The following is a 25,256-nucleotide window of genomic DNA, read 5'->3' as shown; positions in this document are numbered from 1 at the left end:
TGGACTGGGACCGTGAGGGAAGCGGAGCTGCCGGCTGTGGCGCCCGCTGAGCCGCCGCCGCCGCCGCCGCCTGGAAGAGGGAGGTGGTGACCTTCACGCTGGAGAGGGTGGGGATGGTGGGGTTGAGGCGTGCAAGAGGAGCGGCGTGGAGGAAGAGGAGGAGGCGCTCCTCTTGCACGCCCCTCAACCCCCACACAGCCGGCAGCTCGCTTCCTCCCACCGTCCTAGTCCAGCCGAACGGTGGCGACATGCCGAGCGCCGCCGCTTTCACCGCTCGCTGGACTGGGACCGTGGAGGGAAGCGAGCTGCCGCTGGCGCCCGCTGAGCCGCCGCCGCCGCCGCCGCCGCCTGGAAGAGGGAGGAGGTGACCTTCACGCTGGAGAGGGTGGGGATGGTGGGGTTGAGGGCGTGCAAGAGGAGCGAGCGTGAGGAAGAGGAGGAGGCGCGCCTCTTGCACGCCTCAACCCCCACACAGCCGGGTAGCTCCGCTTCTCCCACCGGTCCTAGTCCAGCCGAACGGTGAAAGCGACATGCCGAGCGCCGCCCGCCACCGCTCGCTGACTGGGACCGTGGAGGGAAGCGAGCTGCCGCTGTGGCGCCCGCCGAGCCGCCGCCGCCGCCGCCTGGAAGAGGGAGGAGGTGACCTCACGCTGGAGAGGGTGGGGATGGTGGGGTTGAGGGCGTGCAAGAGGAGCGAGCGTGAGGAAGAGGAGGAGGCGCGCCTCTTGCACGCCTCAACCCCCACAGCCGGCAGCTCCGCTTCTCCCACCTTCCTCCTTGCCAAAGTCCGCGGTGCCCGGGTTGCTGGCTCGCTCGCTCGCTCCCAGCGCAGGAGATCGGAGGACGGAGGACGGAGGCCAGGGCGAACGGGAACACTGCACCACCAGGGCTTCCCCGCGCCAATGCACAGCCCGCCAAGTTTGCGCCATCCGCCCACCAGACACGGGAATGGGGGCCGGTCTGGGGGGGACAAATCCCGCGAGACCTCGGGCGGGCCCGCCTCCCGCCCCTCCCATGGGAGTCCGCTCGTACCCCTCCTGTGCGGGGTTCTCGAAGTGACTCGAGTATAAGCCGAGGGGACGTTTTTCAGCACAAAAAACGTGCTGAAAAACTCGGCTTATACTCGAGTATATACGGTATTTCTCAAGGAACACAAGAGGTTTTTAACTTCTCTGGTAGCTTCTCATACAAAATGCTACAAGTGACAGACAGATGAACAAGTATTCTTGCTTTATGACACTGAAAATCAGTGTTTAAATAGCTGTCTCATTTTACAAAAATCATACACGAAAATCAACCATTTGTTATCATTTATTTGATTTCCATGTATAATTTTAATACAATGAGAAAACTAGATAATTCCTCTAATATCTAGATGATCAGATAAGGAATTATTCCATATGTAATCATCTAGACCAGGGGTGTCAAACTCAAGGCCTGGGGACCAGATCCGGCCCGCAAGTGCTTGGATCTGGCCCATGGGGCCGCCCTGGAAACAGCAAAGGTCTGGCCCGCGGTGCTTCTGCCAGCAAAAAAAGGAGTTTGGGAGGGCTGCATGAGGCCCCCTGAGCTCCATTTTCGCTGGCAAAAGGTTGCAGGAGGTTGTCGCAGCCGGAAACAGAGCTTGGGGGGGCACATGCAGCCCCCCAAGTTCTGTTTGTGCTGGCAGAAGGTTGCAGGAGGCCGTCGCAGCTTAAAATGGAGCTCGGGAGCCCATTTTTGCTGGCAGAGCACTTGGGCCACCACCACCTCCTCCTCCTTTTGGATACTGCCTTTCTCCTATAGTATCTGCCGTGCTGGTTCAGTTTGGCATAGTTGTTACACTCTTCAATTAAACAGTCTGCTGGGATCCTGAATGTGCACCTTCTCAGTTGCAACAACTGCTTTCTAGAATGAAGTTCCCCAGAGACCTAGAAGGCCATGTGATGGTGCTCAGAAGGCCTTTGAAGACCTGACTTTTCATCCAGGCCTTTGGCATGGGTGAACGAAGCCCCCTTGGATGGGTTTGTTTCTTTTCATTCCAGTCTGGTTTTTTTCTTATCCTTGCCTTCTTTACATTTCAGATGATGACTTCCTGGTATCCAAATCATCATCTGTATCACTAGAAGAAATGAAACTTACAGTACCTAGTAGTAGAATTTCATTTGATTAGCTCTTTAATTAGGAGGCCCAGTTTGGGATAGTAGAAACTAGCAGACATTGAATTCTAGTCCTGCCTTAGGCACAAAGTCAGCTGGACCATCACAATCCTTTGCCCTAGAAAATAACTGGGGCAAGACAACCAAAAATGTTGCCAAAAAAGCTGCCTGCACTTATCCAGGCAGTTCCAAGAATCAAAACTATCTCAAAATCATAGGGGGAGAAAAAGGATAACAAAGGTTGTGGCTCAACCAACGCTCTTCATACTATACATAAATGATCTCTGTGACCTTATCTCAAGTCATTGTGTTCTCTTTGCTGATGATGTCAAACTATTTAACACAACTGACAATACTTCTACCCTTCAAAAAGACCTTGACTTTGTATCCGATTGGTCTAAAACTTGGCAACTCCAAATCTCAACCAGCAAATGCTCAGTCTTACATATTGGAAAAAAGGACCCCAACAATAAGTACAAGCTTGATGGACATTACCTTACAGATGACTCCCACCCTGTTAAAGACCTTGGAGTTTTCATATCAAATGACCTAAGTGCCAAAGTCCACTGCAACTACATAGCAAAAAAGGCTCTAAGAGTTGTAAACCTAATTTTACGCAGCTTCTTTTCCAAAAACTCTACACTACTAACCAGAGCATACAAAACATTTGCCAGACCTATTCTTGAATACAGCTCACCTGTCTGGAACCCATATCACATCTCTGACATTAATACAATCGAACGTGTCCAGAAATATTTTACAAGAAGAGTTCTCCGCTCATCTGAAAACAACAAAATACCTTATACCACCAGACTTGAAATCCTGGGATTAGAAAATTTAGAACTCCGCCGACTTCGACATGACTCTGTGTTTAACACAGAGAATCATCTTATTGCAATATTGCAATATTGCAATATTGCAATATTGCAATATTGCAATATTGCAACAACTGCTTTCTAGAATGAAGTTCCCCAGAGACCTAGAAGGCCATGTGATGGTGCTCAGAAGGCCTTTGAAGACCTGACTTTTCATCCAGGCCTTTGGCATGGGTGAACGAAGCCCCCTTGGATGGGTTTGTTTCTTTTCATTCCAGTCTGGTTTTTTTCTTATCCTTGCCTTCTTTACATTTCAGATGATGACTTCCTAGTATCCAAATCATCATCTGTATCACTAGAAGAAATGAAACTTACAGTACCTAGTAGTAGAATTTCATTTGATTAGCTCTTTAATTAGGAGGCCCAGTTTGAGATAGTAGAAACTAGCAGACATTGAATTCTAGTCCTGCCTTAGGCACAAAGTCAGCTGGACCATCACAATCCTTTGCCCTAGAAAATAACTGGGGCAAGACAACCAAAAATGTTGCCAAAAAAGCTGCCTGCACTTATCCAGGCAGTTCCAAGAATCAAAACTATCTCAAAATCATAGGGGGAGAAAAAGGATAACAAAGGTTGTGGCTCAACCAACGCTCTTCATACTATACATAAATGATCTCTGTGACCTTATCTCAAGTCATTGTGTTCTCTTTGCTGATGATGTCAAACTATTTAACACAACTGACAATACTTCTACCCTTCAAAAAGACCTTGAGTTTTCATATCAAATGACCTAAGTGCCAAAGTCCACTGCAACTACATAGCAAAAAAGGCTCTAAGAGTTGTAAACCTAATTTTACGCAGCTTCTTTTCCAAAAACTCTACACTACTAACCAGAGCATACAAAACATTTGCCAGACCTATTCTTGAATACAGCTCACCTGTCTGGAACCCATATCACATCTCTGACATTAATACAATCGAACGTGTCCAGAAATATTTTACAAGAAGAGTTCTCCGCTCATCTGAAAACAACAAAATACCTTATACCACCAGACTTGAAATCCTGGGATTAGAAAATTTAGAACTCCGCCGACTTCGACATGACCTGTGTTTAACACAGAGAATCATCTATTGCAATATTGCAACAGCTAACATCAAAACATCATTAAAAAGGACAACAAAGAATGTTCTTTCTGCGCCAACTCAGTAAGCTCAAACTGCCCAAAGGAGCTGCTGATCCAATTCTACAGAGGAATTATTGAGTCTGTCATTTGCACCTCTATAACTGTCTGGTTCGGTTCTGCAACCCAACAAGAAAAACACAGACTTCAGAGGATAATTAGAACTGCAGAAAAAATAATTGCTACCAACTTGCCTTCCATTGAGGACCTGTATACTGCACGAATCAAGAAGAGGGCCGTGAAAATATTTGCAGATCCCTCGCATCCTGGACATAAACTGTTTCAACTCCTTCCCTCAAAACGACGCTATAGGGCACTGCACACCAGAACAACTAGACACAAGAACAGTTTTTTCCCGAAGGCCATCACTCTGCTAAACAAATAATTCCCTCAACACTGTCAGACTATTTACTGAATCTGCAGGAGGCCGTCGCAGCTTAAAATGGAGCTCGGAGCCCATTTTGCTGGCAGAGCACTTGGGCCACCACCACCTCCTCCTCCTTTTGGATACTGCCTTTCTCCTATAGTATCTGCCGTGCTGGTTCAGTTTGGCATAGTTGTTACACTCTTCAATTAAACAGTCTGCTGGGATCCTGAATGTGCACCTTCTCAGTTGCAGCAACTGCTTTCTAGAATGAAGTTCCCCAGAGACCTAGAAGGCCATGTGATGGTGCTCAGAAGGCCTTTGAAGACCTGACTTTTCATCCAGGCCTTTGGCATGGGTGAACAAGCCCCTTGGATGGGTTTGTTTCTTTTCATTCCAGTCTGGTTTTTTTCTTATCCTTGCCTTCTTTACATTTCAGATGATGACTTCCTAGTATCCAAATCATCATCTGTATCACTAGAAGAAATGAAACTTACAGTACCTAGTAGTAGAATTTCATTTGATTAGCTCTTTAATTAGGAGGCCCAGTTTGAGATAGTAGAAACTAGCAGACATTGAATTCTAGTCCTGCCTTAGGCACAAAGTCAGCTGGACCATCACAATCCTTTGCCCTAGAAAATAACTGGGGCAAGACAACCAAAAATGTTGCCAAAAAAGCTGCCTGCACTTATCCAGGCAGTTCCAAGAATCAAAACTATCTCAAAATCATAGGGGGAGAAAAAGGATAACAAAGATTGTGGCTCAACCAACGCTCTTCATACTATACATAAATGATCTCTGTGACCTTATCTCAAGTCATTGTGTTCTCTTTGCTGATGATGTCAAACTATTTAACACCACTGACAATACTTCTACCCTTCAAAAAGACCTTGACTTTGTATCCGATTGGTCTAAAACTTGGCAACTCCAAATCTCAACCAGCAAATGCTTAGTCTTACATATTGGAAAAAAGGACCCCAACAATAAGTACAAGCTTGATGGACATTACCTTACAGATGACTCCCACCCTGTTAAAGACCTTGGAGTTTTCATATCAAATGACCTAAGTGCCAAAGTCCACTGCAACTACATAGCAAAAAAGGCTCTAAGAGTTGTAAACCTAATTTTACGCAGCTTCTTTTCCAAAAACTCTACACTACTAACCAGAGCATACAAAACATTTGCCAGACCTATTCTTGAATACAGCTCACCTGTCTGGAACCCATATCACATCTCTGACATTAATACAATCGAACGTGTCCAGAAATATTTTACAAGAAGAGTTCTCCGCTCATCTGAAAACAACAAAATACCTTATACCACCAGACTTGAAATCCTGGGATTAGAAAATTTAGAACTCCGCCGACTTCGACATGACCTGTGTTTAACACAGAGAATCATCTATTGCAATATTGCAATATTGCAACAGCTAACATCAAAAACATCATTAAAAAAGGACAACAAAGAATGTTCTTTCTGCGCCAACTCAGTAAGCTCAAACTGCCAAAGGAGCTGCTGATCCAATTCTACAGAGGAATTATTGAGTCTGTCATTTGCACCTCTATAACTGTCTGGTTCGGTTCTGCAACCCAACAAGAAAAACACAGACTTCAGAGGATAATTAGAACTGCAGAAAAAATAATTGCTACCAACTTGCCTTCCATTGAGGACCTGTATACTGCACGAATCAAGAAGAGGGCCGTGAAAATATTTGCAGATCCCTCGCATCCTGGACATAAACTGTTTCAACTCCTACCCTCAAAACGACGCTATAGAGCACTGCACACCAGAACAACTAGACACAAGAACAGTTTTTTCCCGAAGGCCATCACTCTGCTAAACAAATAATTCCCTCAACACTGTCAGACTATTTACTGAATCTGCACTACTATTAATCGTTTCATAGTTCCCATCACCGATCTCTTTCCACTTATGACTGTATGACTATAACTTGTTGCTGGCAATCCTTATGATTTATATTGATATATTGATCATCAATTGTGTTGTAAATGTTGTACCTTGATGAACGTATCTTTTCTTTTATGTACACTGAGAGCATATGCACCAAGACAAATTCCTTGTGTGTCCAATCACACTTGGCCAATAAAATTCTATTCTATTCTATTCTATATCCTTCCTGTAAAAGACTACTTCAGCTTCAATTGCAATAATACAAGAGCAAACAATAGATTCAAACTTAATGTCAACCGCTTCAAACTTGATTGCAGAAAATATGTAACAGAGTTGTTAACACTTGGAACTCACTACCTGACTCTATAGTCTCAACTCAAAATCCCAAAAACTTCAACCAAAAACTGTCTACTATTGACCTCACCCCATTTCTAAGAGGACTATAAGGGGCGTGCATAAGAACACAAAAGTGCCTACCTTTCCTATCCTATTGTTCCCTTTCATTATATCAAATTAATATAGTTATTGCATACTTTTACTTATATATATGTTTTTATTTTATGATGTGTTGTTGTTTTATGTCGATGTTTGCGTATACTGTTGTGACAAATAAAATAAAATAAAAAAATATCAACCCTGTCAATTCCCATTCTGGACAAATTAACTTCAACATTCATATTATAGTCCTATGCAATTTTATTAAGACATAAGTAATATAGAATTGAGTGACACTTATTCTTCTGCAAATATATTTCAGAGTGCAGCCTTACAATTATTAAATAGTTATAACCTCTAAATAGGACAAAATAGTGGAAAATGACTCTTTTCTACTTTTAAATAGAAAGACAAAAATTATTTATAATCCTTGGTTAGTCATAAAACTGGGTGACAGAGTTAATTGCTTGGCTCAATCAACACTGCAGGATTTCCTAGAGATTATAAAAGGAAGATGCAGTGTATAAAACTCCTTAGAGTAGGAGTGGAAAATACATGTAATAATCGTAAATATAATTCACTGGATATATTTTTAAATTCTTCCCTGATGCTCATATTCTTCATATTAATTTTTAAATTCACAAAGCATACAAAATTATCTATTTCACCAAATCCCTACTGGATTATTCTCTTTGTATAAAATTTGATACCCAGTTTGATCAGAAATCTTGAACGCAAAGATGCCAGATTTATAAAATGTAAATGAATGAGATTTAGTAGTTATTCTCTGTTGAATCATGTGCTTAATTCCCATTGTTGTTAAGAGAGGTTATGCAAAATAACAAGTCAAGATGCTTCCCTTAAGGTTAGCTTGTGAAAAGAATGCTAATTTGATGTATTTACAAGCATCAGAAATTTGAATAAATTATAAGTATAAATTCTAACTAAAAATGCTGTCTAAGCAGGACTGTCTGTATCCAATTGTCTGTTCTCATTCTATGATATTCAGCAGGGTGGGCTTGCTTTCAGGACCCTTCTCTGAAATAATGTCGCCTGGTAAGGATCTTTCTTCCTATTCTCATCCAAGATTTGGATGGCCCCAATTCTGTTATCTTTTGTGTAAGGCTTTGAAAACCTGATTTATCTTCTGGGTGCTGGGCTAGATTGTTGGATGAACCCATCCTCAAATCACTTTGGGACTGGAATATATGGTGGCTTGGCCTTTGTGTTGTGTTTTAGGTATTTTGTTGGTGGTGCTTTTTGTTTTTATGTTTTTAATCTGATTTAAGGTACCCAGAATCACTACTTGCAAGATGAATGATCACATAAATAATATAAATAAATACAGCCTTTTTTTCTAACATGTCAATCTGAATTAGAAAGAATCACATTGCAATGACTGTGTTTGCATCACTATACATACTGCTGTAAGACTTGGCATTTTGACAGAAGTAATCAATGGAGCCCAAAATATTGCTGCAAATATAAAGCCAAATCCTTACTTAGGAAAATTACCGTAAATGGCTCAGAAAAGTTATTATAGAAGATTTGGTCTAATCACTGTATTTCCAAAGGCTGTGTAGGTTTGAACGCTGACTATAAAAAAGACACAATTGAAAATCAATTTGTTAATTGGAAGAAGAAGCCAATTCATGGTCAATACTTGAAGACTATAGAAGCAGAAGTTGATTTAAAAACCCACATGGAGTTAGTTGAAGTCAGGAGTGTTAAAGAAAGAAGCAACTAGACTTGAAATCCTGGGCTTGGAAAACTTGGAACTCCGTCGCCTTTGACAAGACCTAAGTTTAACTCATAGAATCATCTATTGTAATGTCCTTCCTGTCAAAGACTACTTCAGCTTCAATTGCAATAATACAAGAGCAACCAATAGATTTAAACTTAATGTCAACCGCTTTAATCTAGATTGCAGAAAATATGACTTCTGTAACAGAATCATCAGTGCTTGGAATACTTTACCTGACTCTGTGGTCTCTTCCCATAATCCCAAAAGCTTTAACCAAAAACTGTCTGCTATTGATCTCACCCCATTCCTAAGAGGACCATAAGGACCATAAGGACCATATTCCTAAGAGGACCATAAGGACCATAAGGACCATATTTTGTCACAACAATATATGTAACTATCATACAGAAAGGTTATATAGTATATAAAGGTATAAACATATATATAGGAAGAAGAAAAGAAAAACAATAGGACAGAAACGGTAGGCACGTTTGTGCGCTTATGCTGTATGATAGTTACATATATTGTTGTGACAAAATAAATAAAATAAATAAATAAATAAATAAATAAATAAATAAATAAATAAATAAATAGATGTGAACACTCTAACTTTACAGAAAAACATCCCGTTTTGCATGGAACAGCCAACATCCTTAGGCACCATCTTAATAAGTCTTAGGTTAGAATAAGTTAGAACTTGAAATGTTAAGCTTGCACCAGTCTGCAAATCTAACTGCAAATTATTCATCATAATAATTTAACAAAAATGTATGTTGTCCAACCCTCATTGGCTCTTGTCAGCTCACAAACAATAAATCACATCAATAAATAGTAAAAATGAAAGATGGTTAGTGTGATGAGGCAAGTGTTCTCACTCTTCCTTGCTAAAGTCCTTCACAGCTCTTCTAAACGTCTGGCCATCTGGATCTTGGGGTGGTGGGAAGTTGACCTCTTTGGGGTAGGTTTCATGCAATGTAAAGATCTCACTGAGTTAAATTTGACTTCTAGTGACTATATTACCATCTCCATGTAGTTTTCTTCACAACCATAAAGAAGTATTCAAACTTTGCCTCTTCCTAGGTTTTAGTTTTTCCTTTCTTTTCCTTCTTTCCAACTTCCCAGTCAAACATATAGCCCTGTAATAATTTTACAGAAAAGAGCATTTTGAAAGGCTCAATTTGTTGTGCAAAGTTTTATCCTTTGCACAACAAATTGAGCCTTTCAAAATGCTCTTTTCTGTAAAATTATTACAGCTCCATACTGTAACTACAGCCACCATCTCGGTAAAAGCAGAAATTAGGTACCCAATTCAGCCATTCCAGCTGCTGAGCCATCAGCTCCCTCTACCACAAAGATCCTGCAGGAAAAGGGCAGTATGGACAACCGTGGGATCTGGCAGGGTGAGAGCTGTGAACCATAAACACAAAGCTTTTACAGTGTCCCAGTATAACAGATATAGTGCCCTTGCTGACCTAAATAGGAACACTAAAGTGACAGATTCTGTAAAATTATTACAGCTCCATACAATAACATCAATTATTTCCTGCAACTATTAAATACTGGGGAATCCTTCTCCTTGGGAAACTTAATTTTCTTTAAAATCAATATAGTCCACTAATTTGAGAGTGATGCTGTTTTATATCCAAGTTAATAAATGGGCAGCATTTTGTTCATGGCGAGATTCTACAGTTATTAACCAACCACACTATCTTTTTTCAGTAATATTTCATAAGATTACTTAAGTCCATAGGGAAACTTATGGATAACAATAAGTACTTCATGACCATCCATTTAATGGCATTCTATATGTGTATATAATTTACAGACATTCAATAAAATACACTAACATATTAAGTACAATAATTTTCATTAATTATTATAAAAGCATTATTTTCTTGTTTTATTCTCAATTATTATGAAAATAAGTAGTCCTGTAAGGCTGTGCCATTCAGCAATTCATATTACTTGTTTCAAGGTGTTCTTCAAAACAGAAGCTGATTGCCCAGTAGAACAAATTGTTCCTGACAGGCAGCTCCGTAGTATGTTGTACAGAATATCAAAAGCTGCTAAATCAAATGGGAGTAAAGCAGATCTTTATGAAAAGATTTGCTAATAAGGAAACAAATGCTCCAGAGTGTTGCCGTAATATCTTCAATGAACTGTAAAATAGCACAAGTGAGGAAAAAAATTCCCAAAACCTTGAAATACACCAAATGTATATCTGATTATGTGGCTTCTAATTTATGCACCATTGTAAGCTGATTCTCTTTCTTTCTCTTTTGTTGTTGTTGTTTTATTTTGTTTTGTTTTTGTTCATTCAAGTCTGTCTTGACTCCTGGTAATTGCCTGGACAAATCCCTGCAGTTTTCTTGGCAACATTTCAGAAGTAGTTTGCCATTGCTTCCTTTTTGGCTGAAGTCGAGTGATTGGCCCAAGGTTACCCAGCTGGCTTTGTACCTGAGGTGGGACTAGAATTCATGGTCTTTAACTAATTTATATGGATGTTATCATTTATAATATATGCAGCTAATGTATACAGATATCTCACATGATCTATAATCTATTTTATTTTCCAATGGTTTCTGATGGCCAGGCTCAAATAATCAGATTTGTATCATGACGTGATTTTCACAACCTCTTATTGTGGAGAGCATCTTTCTCTATCCTCCTTGGAGAGGCCATGATCCAATTTACTTCAGCATTTGCTCCTCAGAGTAGCCCTCCAGATGCCTCTGAATTGTCTGCAAGTAGAAAAGTGACATGCTACTGTCTCATTTTTACTGCCCAGCAAGCGGTATTTGGAGCCTACTGTATTTGGGTTCTTGAAGACTGAATCTTGAAGACCAATAGCTTTGATACAACTTGTCCTCCATGAATTTATTCAGTCTATTTTAAAGCCATCTATGCTAGTGGCCATTGCATGTCACGAGGTAATGAATTAAATAGATTAATTAAACATTGTGTGGGGAAAAGCACTTATTTTTGCCTGTTTTAAATCTTTTATCCCTCCATCAGCATTATACCCTTCTCATTCTTGCCTTCACATTATTTGTACAAAATATCTCAGCTTTTAGCTTCATTATTTTTTCCAGTGAGCTGTTTGGTTTTATTCATGCAATATGGAATGATTTATAGCCCAAAATATTCTCAGCAATTTTAAATGCCACCACAAATAAAAGGCAAACTTTTTCTGCATTAGTCTTCCTGATGATCCAACATTCATAGACACATGTTATAACTGGAAAAGCTATGTCCTTAAGAATGCATACCTTTGTGGTCAATGCTAGTCTCTGTATATTAATATTTCATCTACATTTTTCATAAATTTTCTCCCAAGGAGCATATGTCACTTTTTTTGTAACTACAGCCACCATCTCGGTAAAAGCAGAAATTAGGTACCCAATTCAGCCATTCCAGCTGCTGTGCCATCAGCCCCCTCTACCACAAAGATCCTGCAGGAAAAGGGCAGTATGGACAACCGTGGGATCTGGCAGGGTGAGAGCTGTGAACCATAAACACAAAGCTTTTACAGTGTCCCAGTATAACAGATATAGTGCCCTTGCTGACCTAAATAGGAACACTAAAGTAACAGATCAAGGTAGTTGTTATACTGATAACTCAAACAATCAAGGGATTATGGTCCAAGATGAAGAACTTACTTTGGAAAAGTGTGAACCTACTTTGGAAAAGTGTGTATCAAGTATTACGGATCGGTCACACAAGAAGAGCACGGTATCCAAAAAGAGAAGCCACCTTCTGATTGGTGATTCAATTGTAAGGGATGTAAATTTAGGAAAGGATATGGAGGTTTTGAAAGACGTCAGGTGTCTACCTGGTGCTACTGCCAGCAGAGATAAGAGGCGTATTCTTAAGATAGTCAAGAATGCCAGTAAGGATTCTGATGTTGATGCTATTATACATCTTGACACAAATGATCTGTCCCAAAAGGGTGTGCTTTCTGTGCAGAATGATTTCCAGAGCTTGGGGTATGAACTTAATAGCATAGGTTGTAGGCTTAACTTTTCAGAGGTTTTACCAGTACATAAGAAACAAAAAGGTAAAGGCCAGTGTGTAGTGGAGTTTAATGTGTGGCTAAAGGAGTGGTGTAAAAGGGAAGGCTTTGGTTTTATTAGTCATGATATCTGCAACTGGTCCAATGAAAAATTGTACAAAAGAGATGGATTGCATCCATCAAAGAAAGGGACTGAGTTACTTAGCAATACATTCACAGATTTTCTGGATAAACATTTAAACTGAACAGTGGGGACAGAGAATTAACTGATACAGAAAATTTCTGTCCCCAGCAATCGAAAACTAAAAGGGCTATCAGTGCATGTAACATAGATGTCTGTGTGGGTAAGATTATCAACCCTGCTATCAAGCAAAACCAAGCATTTAATAGTGAGTGCCATACCATGTGCACTAAACCAACAGGTGGCAAGAAAGTAGGGGCAGTCATGCACAACACAGGTTACGTAGACAGTAAACACATGGCCAATCCAAATGAACTCAAATGTCTATACACCAATGCACAAAGTATGAGGAATAAACGGGGTGAATTAGAAATTCAAGTAAATGAGGGCAGATATGATATTGTTGCCATTACGGAAACTTGGTGGGATGAAACTGACAAATGGAACATACAGCTAGAGGGATATAAATTATTTAAAAGAAATAGACCAAATAAAAGAGGAGGTGGAGTTGTACTATATATAAGAAATAACTACATCTCTACAGAAATAGAGCACAACAATGATGAAAATCATCTTGAATGTATTTGGGTCAATATAAAAGGGGTGAAAAATGATATTGCCATAGGTCTATACTATAGGCCACCCAACCAAACAGAGGAAGTAGATGAACTTTTTGCTAGTCAGCTAACTAAGGTATGTAGGAAGCACATCACAGTAGTAATGGGGGATTTTAACTACCCTGACATCAACTGGGAAACAAATTCTGCACCAAGTTTCCACTAACAAACCTAGCAGACAACTTTGTTTCCCAAAAAATAGAGAAGGCGACAAGGGGATCAGCCATACTGGACTTAATTCTCACTAACAGAGATGAAACGATAGAAGGTGTTGAAGCTACAGGAACCTTGGGGGCAAGTGACCTTGCAATATTGGAATTCGACATTAAGCAAATACAAGTAGTAGAACAAAGTCAAACTAGAGTCTTGGACTTTAAGAGAGCTAATTTCAATAAACTTAGAGAGAGCTTGAGAAGGATTCAATGGATGAGAATCCTCAGGGGGAAAACGACTCAAGAAGCTTGGGAAATTTTGAAAAGTGAGATTATAAAAGCGCAGTCTAACACAATACCAATGAAGAAGAAAAATAATAGATCTCAAAAGAAACCAGCATGGATGCATAAAGAACTATCTGACAAATTGAAAGACAAAAAGGACAAATATAAAAAGTGGAAAGAGGGGCAAATAACTAAGGCAGAATATCAGCAAATAGCCCGAGCCTGTAAAGATGAAGTGAGGAAAGCTAAGGCTCACAATGAACAAAGGCTAGCGACAAAAGTAAAAATAACAAAAAAAGCTTCTTCCAACATGTTAAAAACAAGAAAAAAGTCAAGGAAACAATTGGCCCATTGCTGGGAGAAAGTGGCAAGAAGATGACAAGCAACAGGGAGAAAGCAGATCTACTTAATTCATATTTTGCATCTGTCTTTACACAAAAGGAAAAAACAATCCAACCTATCAAAAACAGCACTACAAAAAACAGATTAGAAACACAAGTTAAAATAGGGAAGAAAATGGTAAGTGAACACCTGTCTACCCTAGACGAGTTCAAATCACCAGGACCGGATGGATTACACCCCAAGGTTCTGAAGGAACTGGCAGACGTGATTTCAAAACCACTGAACTATATCTTTCAAAGATCCTGGAGCACAGGCAGCTGCCAGAGGACTGGAAAAGAGCTGATGTAGTTCCCATCTTCAAAAAAGGAAAAAAAACAGATCCAGGAAACTACAGACCTATCAGCCTGACCTCAATACCGGGGAAGATTCTGGAAAAGATAATCAAGCAACGAATCACCGAACACCTAGAAGCAAACAAAGTAATAACCAAAAGCCAACATGGGTTTGTCAAAAACAGATCATGCCAGACTAATCTTATCGCATTCTTTGACAAAATGACAAAATTAGTAGACCAGAGGAATGCTGTCGATATAATTTACTTGGACTTCAGTAAAGCATTTGATAAAGTAGACCATAACCTACTACTAGATAAAGTAGAAAAATGTGGGTTAGACAGCACCACCACCAGATGGATTCGTAACTGGCTGACCAACCGCACTCAACGTGTAGTCCTCAACGGAACTACATCCACATGGAGGGAAGTATACAGTGGAGTACCCCAAGGCTCTGTTTTAGGCCCAGTACTCTTCAACATCTTCATCAATGACTTGGACGAGGGGATAGATGGGGAACTCATCAAATTTGCAGATGACACCAAGCTGGCAGGAATAGCCAACACTCCAGAAGATAGGCTCAAGTTACAGAAAGATCTTGACAGACTTGAACACTGGGCGCTATCTAACAAAATGAAATTCAACAGTGAAAAAAGTAAGGTTCTACATTTAGGCCAAAATAACAAAATGCACCAGTACCGTATATGTGGTACCTTGCTCAATAGTAGTACCTGTGAGAGGGATCTTGGAGTCCTAGTGGATAACCATTTAGATATGAGCCAGCAGTGTGCAGCAGCTGTTAAAAAAGCCAACACAGTTCTGGGCTGCATAAACAGAGGGATAGAATCAAGATCACGTGAAGTGTTAGTACCACTTTAATTATAAACTTGGTAAGGCCACACTTGGAATATTGCATCCAGTTTTGGTCGCCACGATGTAAAAAAGATGTTGAGACTCTAGAAAGAGTGCAGAGAAGAGCAACAAAGATGATTAGGGGACTGGAGGCTAAAACATATGAAGAACGGTTGCAGGAACTGGGTATGTCTAGTTTAATAAAAAGGACTAGGGGAGACATGATAGCTGTGTTCCAATATCTCAGAGGTTGCCACAAAGAAGAGGGAGTCGGGCTGTTCTCCAAAGCACCTGAGGGTAGAACAAGAAGCAATGGGTGGAAACTGATCAAAGAAAGAAGCAACTTAGAACTAAGGAGAAATTTCCTGACAGTTATAACAATTAATAAGTGGAACGACTTGCCTGCAGAAGTTGTGAATGCTCCAACACTGGAAATTTTTAAGAAAATGTTGGATAACCATCTGACTGAGATGGTGTAGGGTTTCCTGCCTGGGCAGGGGGTTGGACTAGAAGGCCTCCAAGATCCCTTCCAACTCTGTTGTTATGTTATGTTAAAAGTTTGAATCTCCTTCCGCCTAGATTTTTCCATGTTTTTTTTTCACCTCTAATTAAAGATTACTTACATTTTTTTTCTTAATTAACCACTTAGCAATCCATTAAAAAGACAAATTATCTGATAGTCGCTAAGTTTACTCAAGAGCCTTTTGTAAAGTTTTTGGCAAAGTTGTTTTTAAATCAAAGTAGATTTCCTTTCTGCAAAGCTTGTTCTGTAGTATGTGTGGCTGAGGAACTCTGGAAGTTGAAGTCCACAAGTCTTAAAGTTGCTAAGATTGGAGACCCCTGTTTTAAACAATTTAATGTAAACAATTTAATTTAAATAATTAAATTTTGCTTTAACTGTTCTAATTCCATCACAGAGGAATGCAACAGGCTTAGAATCTCTCTTACAATTTCCATAGTCAAAACAGATGCAAAGAAGTCATTGAGTTCTTTGCAATTTCTGTATCTTGATTAAGGATTTCCTTCTTTCCTTCCTTTCTCTATTTCCTTAATTAGTTTTGTGCTACATGTGACTTGGTTCTACCCATTATGCACTTTTCATTCTTGAACTGGCCAGGCAAAAATTCAGAATAATTCTGGGGAAGAATATTCAGTTTGCTAATACAGTTTGCTAATACAGGATGAAGACTATTGCTTGACATAGTGTAAGCCGCCCTGAGTCTTCGGAGAAGGGAGGAATATAAATGGAAAAAAAAAAAAAAGTTTTCTCATGGATGAACTGTCTTCAGATACAATTAAGAAAAAATAGATGTAGTTGGGCCTAACTGAACCTAATGTAGAATAATAAAAATATCTGGCTTCAGATTCCTTTTACAGGTTACAGTCCTTGAATAGGCTGTCTGACATCTGGAAAGTCATTAACATACCGTTCCAATAATGGCCAATTTAATGAAAATGTACTAAGGTAAGCAGAAATAGAAACAGTATACAGATGGTTTGTTATAGAGAAATGATAAGCTGCTTAAATTTTATTGCCCCATCAATCAATTTTCACAATGGATTTTAATATGTAAAATATTTTCATGAAAAAGTAATAGTATACCCCAGGTATTTGTGCTGTTTGTTAAATTTAATGTATAATTCAAATTTTCTGGTGAAAATTATCTTAGTACATATTTCATTAAGTATGTTCTACAATGTTATTTCAGATCTTGTAATCCATCCTGCTTACCATTGATTACCCATTACATTTTAATGGTCATTGCCATTTACCTGACAACTACTTAAAACTTAAAATCTTCTGGTAATTATTCAAACCTTGAAGAAACCTGATACTAGGAGAGCCCAGGGTGCTTTGCTTCTACCCAAAATCCTGGGATTCCCAATTGTTTAGCTGTAATCTCCAAATATCACTACTGTATATCAGCTAAGTTTTTCAACCTTATTATTTCTTACATTCCTATAATCAGTTATCATTTTGCCATCTCATCTGTCACTTCAGTCAGCATATGTGTTAAAATCAAAGAACTGTAAGTTGGTCCCTCTAACTTGTGCTTATTGTACAACAGTAAACTTAGTTTTTTTAGTGTTAGGCCATGATACAATGACCTTTGTCCTACATTTGGCATGAAACCAGCTGAGTGACCTTGGGCCATTCACTTTATCGTACCCTATGAAGGAGGCAGTGGCAAACCACTTCTCAAAAACCTCACCACCAAAATTGTATGCACTGGTCCAGGTAGTCTCTGAGGGATGGATATGATTGAACAGAAGGAAAAAAAAGTAGTCTAATGTTACTTATGCTTTTGAGAGCTAAAGTAAAGCAAGCACAAAATTCATACAAACATACGCTTATATATAGTAAGCATGCACCCCCTTAGACTGGACTCTAAAAAGTGGAATCTTAAAATCATATTCAAACTAGGGATTCCCTTCCAAGCTAAACCCTTTTACTAGGTAATTATCCTAAGCTAAATTGAATGCTGTAGTGAAGGAGAAAAAAAACGATACATTGCCTTGTTGGCTCATTGGCGTCTAAGTTCTTGGCTTACTAGCAAGCATTAAAGATTTTGGGCAGTAATTCGAGTACTCTATGCCAATTTGAATTATGTTTAGTAATGAACCTAAACAACAGTTGCCTTACAAAACCCTTGATACTGCTAAAAATCAACTTTAGGAATTTAGATACTTCCAGTGATCAGAAAGAATGGCACTCTAAATACATTTGGTTGCTAAATGGAACAACTCTCTAGTGACCAGATAGCAAGAGTATTTCCACTTTATGCATGTTTGCTAAGAAGCAAATCTTAGTGACTTTTGCAGGTTTCAAAGCAATGCACAGCAATTACACAGAAGATCTCATTAAATGTTTTTTAAAAAATCCAGCTGTGGATGAGAAATGGGAGTGTATGTTCTACTTTGACCTGGGTCACCCCATGCTGATCTGGAAATTATATTAAATGAAACTGTAGCTGCATTATTTCCATTTCTCCTTCTCCAAGCCATCTTTTTTTCTTAAAAAAATATCTCTGTAACAATTCTTTTATGGCCACCAGAATTTCTCTGTCAATTTTATAGGGTTTTTTTCTACCTAGTCAATGTTGAACATCATGTGGCACCTGGATGGTACAGAGAATGCTTTTTGGCCTGATTTTTCTTCTTTATCTTTTAATGTATATTTAAATGCAAATATTATCTTGGCACAAATAATCCAATTTTCAGGCTTAGGAAATAAGTCACCAATTTGCTAAGTTAATATCTGACACTGGAAGAAGTAAGTCTGTAAGCATTATTATAATTAACCTTAGGAAAAATATTCAAAGCAAAGTCATTATATCACTGAATTCATAAGCAGAATGGTGGAATATAATTTGTACAGCTAAATTGTTCACCTCCAATGCCATTATTAGTCAATTAAAAGTAGCACCTTATTATCTGTGTTCTTGAAGATTTATTAGAAGGTTTAAACAGTATCAGAAATAACAATAACAATAGAATAAAGTAAAAAAGTAAAAACATATATACAAATCTATATATGTATATAAAATTTTACAGAATGGTTTCATTCACTCAATGGTTTCAACCATATTTCATTTAACTATCCATTCATAATCAGATGTAAATAATTATTCCAATAAGTTGCAAGTGACATCAGCCCTTCTATCCCTGGAGTAACCAGGACCATAATTTTACCTTTCCATGTTGAAGGTCGAGTCTCTTAGGAAAAGAAAGCGGGGGACATGGAGAATCCATTTTCATTGCCCATAGATCAATTCCATATAAAATGGGTGTAGAGAAGAGTATGGATATAAAAAAAATTAAGCTCTGTCTCAAAATCAATAAATGTAAGAGTGTAACAACTTTAGGCTTTCTCAAAAACTTGTTTTAATGAAGTGTTTTTTTTTATTGCCTCTTTAATAAATGTGACCCAATAAATTTGAAGGATTATTTTTCGGTTAAATTAGACAAAGTCTAAGAACTATTTAAATTTTTGATACAGACATTGAGGCAGTTTCCTATAGTTCAGACAAAATGAAGATCTTGTTGTGCCTCGCCCTCCATTCTCTCCTCAGCCGGGCCCTTCCCATCTCCTGCTATCTGAGCCAGAGTCTGATAATGAAGAGGAACAGCCTGGCATGCCTCCAGCCCCCAGCCCTGACACCATGCCCGGACAGAATGTCAGGAATGAGCAAACTAACCTCCCTTCTACAGCGTGTGAGCACGAAGCCAGCCACGTGCTAGAATTGCCAGCAGCAGATCAGGAGGACAGAAAGTCACAGTGGATGGATCCCTGCTTCCGGAGAATGGAGAGACGACATCAGCAAAAGGAAGGGAGGGGCAGGCCTGGATAAGTGCTGAGTCATGGAGCCACACCCCATGGCCTATATAAAAGACCAGCTTGAGTCAAGCAATTTGAGTCAAGCAAAGTCTCATCTGGATTGCTGAAGTCACACCTTGGATTCCTGCCTGCCCTGAGAACTCTGAAAGGAATTTGGCAAAGCTGCAGAGGCTTTGTGGCCAAGCTTGATACAGACTTCCCAGACCTGGCCATCGGAGGGGGAGTGGGGCACTACAGATCTCCAATTCCTTTTTATTCAGGTTTTAAAATTTGCATATCAGATAAATGCATTTCTATAGACTTTCTTTCATAAGATTTGGTGATCAGTTCTAGTAGGTGTCATGGTGTCAATACAAGTCACAGATACTGCCAATTGGCAGCAAAGGCAAACAATATTTATTTCAATATGCACGTCACTTTTTTCTTCACAAATATGGATATTCTACATAAAGTATGAAATATTCTGGCTTAACAACTCGTTTATCAATAGCCAAAGAAACCTCTTTATATATCTTATTTGTATTTAATGTAACTATTTGACAAATATCACATGAAGTCAGAGTACCTAAATAGTTAATGAATAAAGTGCATATGTAAAAATTGTGTATTGTATTAATAAACAAATATTTCTATAATGCATTCATTTTGATTCAGTCCATTAACAGAGCATCCTGCAGAAGTATTCTGCAAGTCAGCCAAGTTTCCAAAACTGGAAACAAAGTACAAAGTCCAGGGGGAAAAAAAGAAATATAATCATAATCAAGATATTATTATTTGGATCCATTTTATAAATAATACTAAACTGAAATGTAGTATGCCCAAGTATGCCTTTGTACATATCTAGTATAAATAACACTTTCTGTTATGTATGTATGTTGTATGTACATATGAGATGTGCTGGAGTTTGTTTTACAGCAGTATACTAGAAATTTGAACAATACACTTGATTTCTGTGTAAAATACCAAAATATATGAAGTGGCTGCCATGCTTCACTGAATAAAGTAAGACATGTTGTTTGCTCAGGTTCCTGCAAAGGATAAACAAACGCTGACAAACATCCCAGCCATGATAATCTGCAGAAATATATGTTACCATTTTTATGTCTTTAGAAACCTCATTGAAAGCCATAGGATTTACTTCTAAGCAAGCAGGGTAAAATTTGGCCGTCGGGGCTGCATCTGGCAATCGGAAGTTTCCAGCACCCACAAACTCTAATTACAAAGAAGGAATCGGGCATCACAACACAGTAAACAACGTTTTTCGTGGAGCTTTCCGGCGCCAGATATAGCTCGCTCCTTGTTCCCACATAGCAGACATCCATTGGGGCTCTGCAGTGCTGCTGGGAGGCGAGCGAGCGGACCGAAGGTTTCTTTCCTCTGCCGCAGATCTCCGCATCTTGTATTTCGCCTCACTTTTGGGCGCTGTCCATGGTTGCAGCAATTGTCCGCGTGACGTCAGCCCGCCCGAGAGTCTCTGCCATTGGTGGAAGCGCTCGGTCGGCCTGTGGAATCATGTAAACTCTTCCCACCCACCCCTCGCCCCCTCCCATGCCCGGGGACCCGAATCCACTTTGTTGCCTAAATAGGCAGAGGAGTCCACCGGCAGCGCCGATCTGTGGGGAAGACGTATAGCAGCCGCGCGGCGGAAGAGGCAGAAGCCAAGGCAGCGGGACAGTCGATGCTGGGGAGGCAAGGAGCCGCCCTACAGAAGCAGTGCGGAGCTCTGGCATGGGACTTTGCCCTGGCTGAACAGAACCCGCAGGCCAAACAAACACCATGGATGACTTTTTGCAACGCACCAAAACAAAGCTGGTAAGTTCTGCAGAAAAAGAGGGTATCTTGGAAAGACTTTTTTTTTTTTTTTACCATGCCAGCTTGTTTTGCTACACTTTCCTGCACGTTTTTTAAAAAGTTTTGGAAGACATCCAGATGAGCTTGTATGAATCAGCATTTTGAATAATAATATGAAATACTTAACAATGACACCAGAATGTTGCATTTTGCAACTCCTGTGTTATTAATGGAATCCATTACTTCTCAAGCGTCTAGACCATTTTTTTAAAAACACACAACAAATAGCTGAATTCTCACCCACTCATTTGAAGAACTTGGTCTGTAGTTAGAAGGAATCCCAAGGAACTGGCAAGCTTCTCTGTCTATCATTTTAGTCAACCACAGAAATGAAACCTTATGGTTTGTAAGATAATTTAATCCATGTTTATTCAGAAAAGAGTTCCACTGTACTAAGTTAAGTATACTCTTGGGAAAATGTGCCCAGGATAATCTGTTCAATAGTCTACAACAGTGCATGGAACCCTTTTTGATTCTGTGGGTTAAAATTATGGAAGTAAACAGCAATAAGTGAAAAGATGGAAGTTCAATCAATGTCATATTATGAAACATCAGAGTAACAAAACAAATTCACCACCACTGAGATCACTTTAACTTAAAATAACTGTTGATATGAACCAAATGTAATTTTGGCACAATCAAGCTGTGCAAATCAGTATCTGGTTCTGTAATATTTCTAAGGAAAGTTCAGTTGATAATACATAAGGGCAGAAGCCACGAGCTGCTTCATTTTAGCATGTCATCTAACATTTAAAGTTATGTTTAAAACTTTTTTAGCATATGGTCATTAATCAGAATCCATTCCACTTGAAATAAAATTACTCTTAGACTTCATTCAAATGCATTAAAATAAATATCTCCAAATAACACCATAAGCAATATTACATTTATCTTCAATAATATGCATTCCAAATGTAGTTAATGGCATAATATGCCATCTCCAGACTTATGTGGGTTTTTTTTACCAAATATTTTATTTTTGTATTTTTAAATATCTTTAAACAGATATCAGTTATTTGAAAAAGTCCTAGATAAGATTTCTTAATAGAATAATATTCAGTGTTATACCTCTTTTTTTAAACCTCAGCTTTTGCTTAAATTTTCTTCAAAGCAAAATAGAGCAAAAGCTGATGACAAAGCACAGAAAGCATGAATAATTGAGGACTTTCTTTTTACTCTAGAACCAGAACACAAGCACTCAAAGTATAAAATTAACATTATGCCATTGTAGCAGGAATTGAACATTAAGAATGTTGAATTCCATTTTTAAAGTTCTCTTAAGATCTTATCTTGCTAATTTCCCCTGGCTAATTCCTTGTGTGTCCAATCACACTTGGCCAATAAAATTCTATTCTATTCTATTCTATTCTAAACACCAGTCTTCCCATGCTAACCTTAGATGAGAATTGGAAGGTGGCACAAATCAGCACATTTGATGATGACTTAGTTATATTAGTAGAAGTAGCCTGAATGGGAAATTGTAGGGCTGTCCTTGACTTACCATGTATACTTGCTGCACTTGTATCATTTTGTGCGTAGCTGAAATATTTTATCATTTTTCAAACATGGCTAATATATATTATAAGGTTCCCTTTGGGATTGCTAACAAAAGTGAATATAAAATACAATCACTATAGATTCTTAAGTACCGGTAAGCAAATCATGCTAAAGGACAAATTCCAGACGAGTTTCTGAATTTGTTTGTTCAGCAAGGAGTCAAAAAGTGCAATGGAATTACAGAAGAGCATTTATTGATTGAAGCAAAAGCTTTCATAATTAATGGCTTACTTTGTAAGATATAGTAAGGTTGTTTTTTTTCAAACGAAAGGTAAAGATGCCCTTGAATTAAACTCAATTCTTAGTGACTGATTTGCGGCAACAGGACCTGAATTATTTGCAGCTGCCTTTTTTAATGTTTTAAAAGTTCTTACTTTGGTTTACAATGCTAGAAGTACATAGTGATATCTCATTTGATACTATTGATACCATTGCCTGCTTATCTTCAGGGCCCAGGGAGTCAGTCAGCTGGGGAATCCACTGTATATATTATAATTATAAATATTAATATAATGAATAAAACCTAAAAGTAGCCAAATAAAATCAGGGTTTAATTATTCAAAGCATGAACGAAGAGTATAGACATCTCCCAACGTCAAACAGAAAAACAATATAGTACCAGATGAATTTGCCTGCGGTAAGAATTTCACAGAGGGAAGAAGCAACTGTGAAAAATTTATTTGCTTCTTTGTGGGAAAATTCAAATTGGCAATTTTTAAGTATGCATATGTAAATAATCTTTTACAGCATGGATTAACAATATTTTTGATGCCAGGAACCAATGAACAACATTATGCTCTATATATTTGTTACCAATATATATATATATATATATACCCTTATATACCCTTATAAAAATCTCCATAATAATGGTATACCAAACTACAACTTCAAAAAAGCCAACTATGATCTTAAAGATACCAACCTCTCATCTCTTGACTGGCAAATTCTATTCTCTAACTATATCACTGCTGAAGACTACTATAGTGTTTTCCTGCTTGAAGTCAATAGAGTCATTAAACTATATGTACCACAAATCACCACCAAAATCAGAAAAAACAAATTACCCATAGCAATAAAAAAGCTCCAATCCCAAAAAAATTCCCTCTGGCAAAAAAACAAAACTGGCTCTGTAGCTAACTTTAAAAACCGCTACAAAAATATATGCCACCAAATAAGGATTGAATAAAAGGGACACGGTGGCTCAGGGGCTAGGACGTTGAGCTTGTCGATCGAAAGGTCGGCAGGTCAGCGGTTCGAATCCCTAGTGCTGCCATGTAACAGGGTGAGCTCCCGTTACTTGTCCCAGCTTCTGCCAACCTAGCAGTTTCGAAAGCACGTAAAAATAGGGACCATCTTTGGTGGGAAGGTAACAGCGTTCCGTGCGCCTTTGGCATTGAATCATGCCGGCCACATGACCACAGATACGTCTTCGGACAGCGCTGGCTCTTCGGCTTTGAAACAGAGATGAGCACCGCCCCCTAGAGTCGGCAATGACTAGCACGTATGTGTGAGAGGAATCTTTACCTTTACCTTAAGGATTGAATGCACCAATTACCACATCAAACAAGAAGACCTTCTGTGCACAAAATCCAATTGTGCTTTCTATAATTTTGTAAACAACAAACTTAAAGACTCGCGATCCATCCTACCCCTAAAAGGATCTAACAGTAAAAAATGCAATGATGAAACAATTAAAGCAAACCTCTTTAACACATTCTTCGGCTCAGTCTTTGTTAACAGTAATGGCTCATACCCAACATTCCCCAGTCGTACCAATAATGATTACAACGATCTAACACAAATAGATTTCACAGAAGATAATGTTGAAAAGGCGCTACGCAGACTGAAACCATCTCTATCTATTGGACCTGACGGTCTATGTGCATACTTCTTAAAAAAGCTTTCCACTGTTATAGCAGAACCCCTAAGTATAATCTTTGAAAAATCCTTCAGGACCAGCTCCCTTCCCAATCTATGGTCACTAGCCACGGTCATCCTTGTCTTCAAAAAAGGAGACCCCAGCCTAGTTGAAAATTACAGACCGATTTCTTTATGCTGCATCACCTGCAAAGTAATGGAATCAATCATCAACCAATCCATCACCCTCCACCTAGAAACAAACAACCTACTCTCTAATAAACAATT

At 39.0% G+C, this 25,256-nt stretch overlaps 1 protein-coding gene across 4 annotated transcripts in view; it reads left to right on the top strand.

Annotated features, from left to right (window-relative positions):
• The first annotated feature begins 21,324 nt into the window (after positions 1 to 21,324).
• Positions 21,325 to 25,256, top strand: part of PRUNE2 (prune homolog 2 with BCH domain) — a 124,494-nt gene continuing 120,562 nt past the window's right edge. For all 4 annotated transcript variants that reach the window (XM_058166501.1, XM_058166500.1, XM_058166499.1 and 1 more), the window contains exon 1: positions 21,325 to 21,512. In XM_058166501.1, the coding sequence (XP_058022484.1) occupies positions 21,477 to 21,512 (36 nt within the window). In that variant the 5' untranslated portion in view covers positions 21,325 to 21,476. The remainder of the gene's footprint in view (positions 21,513 to 25,256) is intronic.

The sequence above is a fragment of the Ahaetulla prasina genome, chromosome 2 (genome assembly GCF_028640845.1).
Source record: "Ahaetulla prasina isolate Xishuangbanna chromosome 2, ASM2864084v1, whole genome shotgun sequence".
Taxonomy (NCBI): Eukaryota; Metazoa; Chordata; class Lepidosauria; order Squamata; family Colubridae; genus Ahaetulla; species Ahaetulla prasina.
The sequence above is the reverse complement of the archived record's forward strand: the minus strand, read 5'-3'. Positions and strand labels throughout refer to the sequence as shown.